Genomic DNA, 9,034 nt, shown 5'->3' with positions numbered 1-9,034 from the left:
TTCATTCCCAACCCCTGGATTGACGAGAACCAGGTTATTGTACAAGAAGTGCTTCATGGCTTCAATTCTCGGAAAACAAAACCTAAATTGATGGCTATAAAGTTGGATCTACAAAAGGCATGTGATAAAGTTAGCTGGAAGTGTTCACATAATAGATTCTAGCAAGTGTTTCTTTTATTTCTTTTGAGGTGCTAGTCAACGGTGGAAAATCCGAGAGTTTCAAGCCTAGCAGAGGCCTCAAATAGGGGATCCCTTTCCTCCTACCTACTCATTACAGGGCAAGAAATCATATCAATGTTGTTAGATCATAAGCTAAAGCAAAAGAACATAAACGATATTAAAACAAGTATCAATGTTGTTAGATCATAAGCTAAAGCAAAAGAACATAAACGATATTAAAACAAGCATCAGCAGCCCGATGTAGACGACATTGTCCTGTTCTCAAAAGCCATAAAAAGTCTATTATAAAATATTTATAAACTTAAATCCCACACAATAACCCACATTTTATTTATATAATTTTTTTTTTAATAAAAAAAACCATGTTTTGACTAAGGCATAATACTTAAAAATAATTTAAAACAAAATTAAATTCTATTCAAATTAAAAGTCTATTATAAAGATTTTATCTTGTTTTTGTTTTTTTTCCTCAAGTTGCATGATTTAACAATAATTTAAAACAGATTTAAATTATATCCAAACTAAAAGTTTATTATAAAAAAAAAAAAACCTTATAAACTTAAATCTCATACAACCCATGTTTTTGTTTTTTCTTTTTCTTTTTCTCAAATTGCATCTTATTAAAATAATATTTTATTAGGATATTAAGCTACAAAGCTCTTGACCAAAGGATAAATTTAGATAAAGTTTTATCATCCTAGTTTTAGAAATTTAAATTATAATCCAACTAAAAGTCTATTATCAAAAATTTTAGAACTTATACGTATTAATTCAACCATGGCTTTTCAATACCATCCATCTTAACCAATAAGCCATCCCTATAATTAAAGTCTATAATTTATGCTTTAATCTAATAAATTCATCTTACTTATTGTTATTTGCTTTTGAATTTGTGTGTAGGATATTATGTCAAAAGAAGTTTACTATAAAGAAACAAAACAATGGACACCCATTTTAGTTCTTGGTCTTCTTATGTAATTTTTTTTTTTATATATATTTTCAAATTTTGAACTCTTTTGTGTATGTTTTGATTTTTGGTTTTGGTAATTGTATTTAATTTGTGAGTGTGTTGAATTTTTCAATTAAATTATTACTAAAAGAAAAAATGATATTGAGAAACTATTTTGTTTATTATTCCACCAAAATAACAATCGATTTTTGATAAAGGTAGAGATTTAAACTTCAGATTTATTATTTAACAACAAAAATTTTTATGAATTGAGTTAACAGAAACTCACGAAATATTAATGTTAATTAAGAGTGAAAGCTCATTTTTTCCTTTAAAAGAAAAAAAAGACAAAAAGAAAAAAGAAAAATTAGAGTAGAAGCCCATTAGAGTTAGAGGCCCATCAGATCAGCAGAAAATGACGAAATTGCCACTTCCATTTTTACGACGACCCGTGAAAAAAAGTCAGGGGGGCAGGGTCTTCATCCCATTACCATATATTTGTTGTATAGTCAAGCTCGTTAGCGAGAAAGAAGAAGAAAAAAAAAGTAGGGTTTTGCAATGGTGAAGACTACGAGCAAGGACACCCAGGCTCTTTTCCACTCTCTCCGATCTGCTTATGCAACCACTCCCACTAATCTCAAGGTCTCTCTCTCTAGCAATTTCTCTTTTTCTCTCTCTCTATAATTTAAGATCTTAACACCAATCGTATTTTTTTTGCAGATCATCGATCTCTATGTGGTTTTCTCTGTCTTCACTGCTTTGATCCAGGTATTTTTCCATTTCATTATATAATTTACTCTCTGTAAAACGTTTGAAATGCTTATGTTAAACTCCCTTTCTGTTTGGTTGATGAGAAAATGCGGGAAAAAAAAGAAAGAAGAGAAAGTAGAATGTAATATTTTAAACATTGTGTTTTGGTGTTGTTTTTGGATTCTAAAAATTGAAATTGACATCTTAGATCAGTTGTTGCATCCAATTCGATGAGCTGTTTTGTTTCCCTGAAAAAATGATATATATATATATATAAAGAAAATAAAACGAGAAATGGAAATTTTATTACCAATATGAGGCCCTAAAGAATTATGATCTGAAATTATTTATTTATATTTTATTTTATTGATAAGTTACACAAGCACCCAATGAATGGGTCTTGAACTCGCGACCCCCTACGGCTTATAAGGGGAGGAGGTGCTGGTTGAGCTAGATCTCATTGGCAATTGTGAATTGTGATCTGATATTCATACAATTAAGAGAACTAAAAAAATGCTGTGGATGAATAAGCACCATGAAGGGTCGGTGTACAGTCTCTCTTAAAGGAATGTTATTTGAATGGCAAAACTGTATGATCTCCTGCTCCTCAAAAAATTCTACTATTTTTCTCCTTTTTTTTTTTTTTTTTTTTTTTTGCTGAGGAAATTGGGAATTTAGAAAATATGGAAGGATGTTTTGGCATCATTGTTCATGCCATTTGGGTTTATAAATGCATGGGATAACTTATTTGACACCAGATGGTTATTTCTGTATCTTACTTTATGAACTAATTTCCTAAGACTACAATTCTAATTGATCTTTTATAGTAGCCATTGCATACAATTCAGATAGCTCGGGTGCTTATACTCTTTTTATAGTTGAAAATTATATATTTCCACAAAATTGACTAAGAAATACAAAATACATCTTGAATTTTACATATTTAAGTTCAAGCTATCTATGAAATCTAAGAAAGAACATGGGGGATTATTTCCTAACACAATCATTCAATCATGAGGGAGGATATAGTTTTCCATGGTCGCGTAGCATATTTGTGACTTGTAAGGGTTTAAAGCAAAATTTTCCTGTAACTCTATATGTTCTCTTAGGATTTTTCTTTGACAACAAAGAATTATAGTTTTGCTATTAAAGTCTGTTGGGCTTTTTTTATTTATTCTTTTTAAAATTTTTCTTTTTATTTTTTATAAGTAATAAGATTATATAAATTAGGAAAAATGAGTCACCCAAGTATACAAGAAATATACTGGGGTAGACAATCAGTTGCAAAAATTGCATAAATCTAATAAATCAACTATAGAAAATAAAGAAAGGTTCCTCATGGTTGTCAGCCAATCCAATAAGATTGTAAAAAAGAACAACTTAAGGTTAGGCAAAGAACTTTCGGTGTCTTCAAAACTCCTGCTATTTCTTTCTCTCCAAATGTACCACATCAGGCAATGGCGGATAACCATCCAAATATGACCATTTCGATTACGACCAAAATGACCTTGCCAACGAGCTAAGAGCTCAACTACAAATTTTGGCATCACCCACAAAACTCCAAACAAAACCAAAATCATGGACCACAAATCTGAAGCAATAGGGCAATGTATTAAAAGGTGATCAACAGATTCACCATTGCATTTACACATATAGCACCAATCTGTAATCCTTACCTTTCTCTTCCTTAAGTTGTCAATAGTCAAAATTTTTTCCAAAGCTGTAGTCCATACAAAGAAGGCTACTCTCAGAGGGGCTTTTGATCTCCATATGATTTTTTTCCAAGGGAAAGGATGCTCACTGGTGATTGCAGCTGTATCCAGAAGATGGTAATAAGTACCAACCTTGAAGCCCTTTTTCCTATTAGGTTTTCAGCACATCTTATCGTCCCCAATCCCTCTAAATCTAAAACCATAAATGGTATCCATGAAAGTCATCAAGGACTCCAATTCCCAATCTTGTATGGCCTGTACAAAGTGTAGATCCTAGTGAAGAACCTCATTAATGAACTGCATTAAATCCGCTACACTTGCCTCCTTATTAGGATAGATCCGAAATAACTCAGGGTAGCAGACATCTAGAGAATTCTCCCCACTCTATCAGTCTTGCCAAAATTTCACCTGTGTTCCATCCCCAAAATTTCACTCGTGTTGGGCTTTTTACTTTTCAGGAAATCTTTTTTAATAGCATGACTCATCTATGGTTACACACGCACACAAATATTAGCTATTTCTTATCCTTCAATTTCTTTGCCAGTTTTATATGCACTTCAAGGGTGATTGTCCTGTTTTTCATCTTTCTGAACATTGGAATTTGTGGAAATATGTTTTTTTTTTTTTTTTCCCTTTAACTGTTAGGGATATTTGTCCTCTGTGGAATGTGTTTTAAGGGTTTTTTTTGGGGTCCTTGGAAAGTGCTATTTAGATGCATCTCTGTTTTGAAGATCCGAGTTAATTCCTGTACATCTAGTTTGAATGTTAGATTGCCGATGTACCTGTTCTACATCCCTTCCTAGTCCTCTCATTTAATACCTCCTTAAAATGGGTCTTGATGCCAACAGATATTTGCAAATATTTTGTGACTTTACTCACTACAACTAATGCTTGCAAGCTTTGCAGTGTTTATTAGTTCTTTGAATTAGGCATAGAAGATAAGTATGGTCCAAAATGGTAAAGTAATTTTTGACCTTCTGATTATATATATAGGCATCTAGCATCCTGATGCAGCTTGTTCAACAAGAAGATCTTATCACATGAATTGATGACAGCTTGATAAGAATAGTAAGAACTTAGGCTTTATGGTGACAAAAAGAAACAAAAAATTATATCAGCAAGATACAGACTTTTCTTTTTGACAAGTATATCAGCAAGTTACAAACTTATGAATAAATGATTTACCTTCTTCCAGTTTCTCATAATTAGCATTGTCAAAGTTCTACTTCGGGTGTTTGATCCTCACCTGATATCTTTTTATGTAGTGTGGTGTAATTGATTCTCTGATATCTTCTTCATCATCGTATTTGCAAATCTTTTGATTTTGGTGATCTTGAGCTTTATCTTGCTTTGCACAATCAGCAATTTTGAATTTTCACTTGTTTTTTAAATCTTTAATATTTGTTGTTTGGCTAGCTTAAAATTTACTCTCTCTCCCGATTGGTTAGATTTGAACCTCAGACTCACTCCAACCTTTCCCATCCCTTTGCCAATTATAGTTTTCTATATTTCTTGTACTAGCACCTCAATTCTGACGCTTCTTTTTGAAGTTTTTCCTGTGGGTTATCTTATGGAGAACCGTGAACCTTGTTTGATGCTTTTAAGCTAGTTAATTACTTTCTCCGCTGGTGCCCAGTAGTTGAGCAACTTCAACATGAGATAATTTATGGTAGTAGTCAGTATTCTGTGCCCTTCTCTCTTTTTCCTTCAGAGCCCTTTGCAGCTCTTCTATCTCATCTTCAAATTGGTTTTCATATATTCCCTGAACAATCTTGTTTTGCTCACTAAAGCGGAATTTATTGACAATAAATTTCTTTTCCTGAAGCCCATTATTGAGTCAGACCTGACATTGGGATAAGAGAGATGATTTTGCCACATCGTTACTTAAAACATTATGAGCAGCTAGATTCACTAAATGATGTTTGGTATGGTTGTGGCTGATTTTTATATTTTGGTTTCCTTGCTGCTTTATTATTTGTGTGCGATCCGTTTGGTCATAAGTTCTATATCTTATTGTGCCTGGAATATAACTTCCTCTTTGGCCTTTTAGTTTTACATTCAAGTTCTATCAGTATAATCTGCCTTTTTGAATCTAACCTTGGTTTAGGAAGGTTTTATTTCTAGAAGATCAATCTCAACTAGAAATTTAACTAATTAGAGACTGGTTCTGTATTCCCCATTTATTTTTAATTCTTTATGCATATGTGTTTCATTGAATAAAGAAGATTTTAATTGGTTTCAGATCTTACCTGGTCCAGTTTTGACAAGTAGTTTGCCTTCTTGCTGATGAACAGGTAGTATACATGGCTATTGTTGGATCATTTCCATTCAACTCGTTTCTGTCAGGAGTACTTTCTTGCATAGGGACTGCAGTCCTTGCTGGTAAGCTGGATTTTTAGTTTAATATTTTTTGTGAGGAGCAAATCACATGACACATGCTGAACTCTGACTTAGCTTTATAACTACCATGTCACCAAATAATTCTAAATAAGTTGAATTAATGTTGGTTACTGATTTCCATTATACTTTTCTAAGCCGGCCCCTCTTTTTGCTAGTATATACTTCTTGGCATCCAAGCTGCATACTTGCTGATTGATTATGTAGTTTTTGGAGAGAATGAATTTGTGGCTGATAGGCTTGTTTTTTACTGCAGTTTGTCTCCGCATTCAAGTGAACAAAGAAAACAAGGAATTCAAGGTAAATTTCCTTTCCACTACATTTTTTTCTCTTCTGCTCTGATTGTTGCTCAGAAGGTAATGAAACAACCTGCTGAAAGAATTTAAATTTTGTTGGCTTGGCTAATTGGTACTATTGTTTTGCTGCAAACATAGAAAGGCAAATGGCATGAATTTTTTGTCCTTCCTCGGTCCCCTCCTCCCATTCCCTTCCCCCTCTTGCAATTTCCAACAAATGTAAAAGGGTAAAACTTATTGGAAAAAGTTTGGCTCCAATCTAGTTTGGAGCTATCTTGTTGTCTTATAAATTGTCACATAGGGGTTGGAGAAAGATAGCTCTAAACTAGTTTGAAGCCAAAATTTGTTCAAACTTATATATATTCCTTAGGTGTTGTACTTTAGTTTCCCAAATTAAATTCAACCATATGGCTTTGGAAGCCCAAGTGCATTGGGAACATAATGGACAACACCAAAGTTTTGTTGAATGCAATTATAGAGCAGAAAAAAGCGAGCACTATCATAATCTTGATAATACTCATTCTTACTAGTTTATCTGTTCCATCAACTTGCAGGATTTACCACCAGAGCGTGCTTTTGCGGATTTTGTTCTCTGCAATTTGGTGCTTCATTTGGTTATTATGAATTTCCTTGGATAGATTGCAATCTATGGGCGTTCTGTAATGCTGTTCCTTGGACTTTTACTAGACTTGGCCATAAAGTAGTTATTGCCATTACTAGACTTTGCCATTGATGCTGCAATTTTTCTTAGGTTGTAACTTATGGAGCTCACTATATATGAAAAAAGCACCTGCAATTGAATTTTCTATGATTTTTTTTTTTGAGAAGCCTCATTCTTTATTAAAGAATTAGACACCTAAACAAAGCTTTGTTGGTATGTAGCATCCTTGGGTTTCTCAGGTTGATAAATTTAGTCACGAAATTTTTCACAACTAGTGCATTATATATATGGTATTAGTGGTGGATATATTTAAAAGTGATGCTACTTTTTTTTTACATCTAGTCACTTTAATAAGTTGTAATAAAGGTTGTGAAAAATTGTGATTACCATTGTGCTTTCTGTAGGACTTGGTTTTGAAGTATTTATATATTGTCTTTTACTTGAGAAACTGTGAAACAAAAGTTATTTCCTAAGGAGTAATTTCCAAAAGTTATTGTTGTGCTTTGTTGCTCGAGAGAGAATTGCCAAAGAGAGGAAATTAGAGGAATAGAGGGAAAACAAACGTAGCCTTGATCTTAATCTCAAATGAAATCTGAAAATTCAACGGGTGTTTGGTAGGGTATTTTGAACAACAGTTTTTAGTGTTTAAACAATATTATACGTATTTTTATATATTTTTTTATTTACACATATTTTCATATATTTTTTTACCTACAAGTATTTTAAAAAAATACAAACAACATTATTAGAATAATATTATCAAATGAGCCATCAGTTTTTCAACACTCAATGAATGAATTTTTACGGGACCATTTGCAGCTATTTATAGCATAGGAAATAGTTACATGATGACGTCATCATATAATTAACTTCCTAAATTTTAGCTTACATATTTTCTTTATGTCTATCACGTGTACTTTTCAACGGCATGTTGCCATGTTATAATGTCATGTCACATGTCATATCATCACGTGCTACATTATACTCCCCCTTTTGAGAGAACTATTTCATTTGGGCTCTTAAAATTCCTTCTAAAATAAAATTTTTCCTCTGAAGCGTAAAGTCCCTGTGCATTCAATTTATCCTATTTGCAAACAATGTGATGAGTATGTGCTTCTTGTACTATGGTCCTGTGGAATGATGAATGATGTTATGTATAAGGCTGGTTCTTCTCAGGTGTTTAATGGCTGACCTTGTTAGCCGGTTGAAGATGATATAACATTATTTGGAGTCACAGCTTGGCATATAATGGCGGGCCCAGCTTACGTTTAGTGCTCAAGTGTATTGGACGCATTGCAATTGTGACACATGTCCAAAAATGAATACGTGTTACAATTGGTGCGGCTCCAGTGCACTGGAGCGCTAGACATAAGCCGCACCCTATAATGGCTAACCTTGTAACCTGGTTGAAGTAAGATGATATGACATTATTTGGGATCACAGCTTGGCATATTTGGAAGAGAAGTGCTACGTCCATAACATTTTTATAACAAATTATAGGTGATAAGTTGTTATTGGTTCTAATTTGAATCTACAACTTATATTACTTTTTTGCCCACTTATAACAACTAATAACAACCCATTACTTAGAATTTATTGTGAAAAAATTATGGATATAACATTTAGAAACTTAGGGCCTGTTTGGTTTGTAATTTGTCATTACTCAGTTTTCATCACTCAATTTTCATCACTCATTACTTAAAATATCCAAATTTCTCAAACAACTTGTTTTGGCACCTTAACTCAAACTCAGTTTTCAACTTCAACAACAGACCCATCACTCATCACTTGCACCTGGGTTTCACAAAAAAAAAAAAAAAAAAAAAAAAAAAAAAAAAAAGGGTAAAAATGTCAAACATTGCGGCTAGGATGTGAGTTTAATTACAAAAATGCTATTGAAAACTGAGTTTTGGAAACTGAAAACACCTAAAATGTGTTTTCAGTTTCCATAACGCATCACTCAAAAATCAGAGAATTTAGTAATGAAAACAATGATCCAAAACTCATCCAAACAAATGCTCATCCGTGGAACCCACACGATTTGGATGATGAAAATAGAAAATTGAGTGATATCACTCAAAACTTATCT

At 32.8% G+C, this 9,034-nt stretch overlaps 1 protein-coding gene across 1 annotated transcript; it reads left to right on the top strand.

Moving 5' to 3' along the window:
* Positions 1-1,570: 1,570 nt before the first annotated feature.
* On the top strand, positions 1,571-7,090 carry LOC112012095 (dolichyl-diphosphooligosaccharide--protein glycosyltransferase subunit DAD1). The gene is made up of 5 exons (XM_024044467.2): positions 1,571-1,771; positions 1,850-1,897; positions 5,886-5,973; positions 6,245-6,288; positions 6,839-7,090. The coding sequence occupies exons 1-5, from the start codon at positions 1,688-1,690 to the stop codon at positions 6,920-6,922; spliced, it is 348 nt and encodes a 115-aa protein (XP_023900235.1). The 5' UTR covers positions 1,571-1,687; the 3' UTR covers positions 6,923-7,090.
* Positions 7,091-9,034: the final 1,944 nt, after the last annotated feature.

The sequence above is a fragment of the Quercus suber genome, unplaced genomic scaffold (genome assembly GCF_002906115.3).
Source record: "Quercus suber isolate HL8 unplaced genomic scaffold, Cork oak 2.0 scaffold_47, whole genome shotgun sequence".
NCBI classification, from domain to species: Eukaryota; Viridiplantae; Streptophyta; class Magnoliopsida; order Fagales; family Fagaceae; genus Quercus; species Quercus suber.
The sequence above is the reverse complement of the archived record's forward strand: the minus strand, read 5'-3'. Positions and strand labels throughout refer to the sequence as shown.

Excerpts from the sequence above, each read along its gene's own strand:
- LOC112012095 (XM_024044467.2), top strand. The coding sequence starts at position 1,688 with ATGGTGAAGACTACGAGCAAGGACACCCAGGCTCTTTTCCACTCTCTC. Across the intron at positions 1,898-5,885 it reads TCTTCACTGCTTTGATCCAG|GTAGTATACATGGCTATTGT; the intron begins GTATTTTTCCAT and ends GCTGATGAACAG. Across the intron at positions 6,289-6,838 it reads AAGAAAACAAGGAATTCAAG|GATTTACCACCAGAGCGTGC; the intron begins GTAAATTTCCTT and ends ATCAACTTGCAG.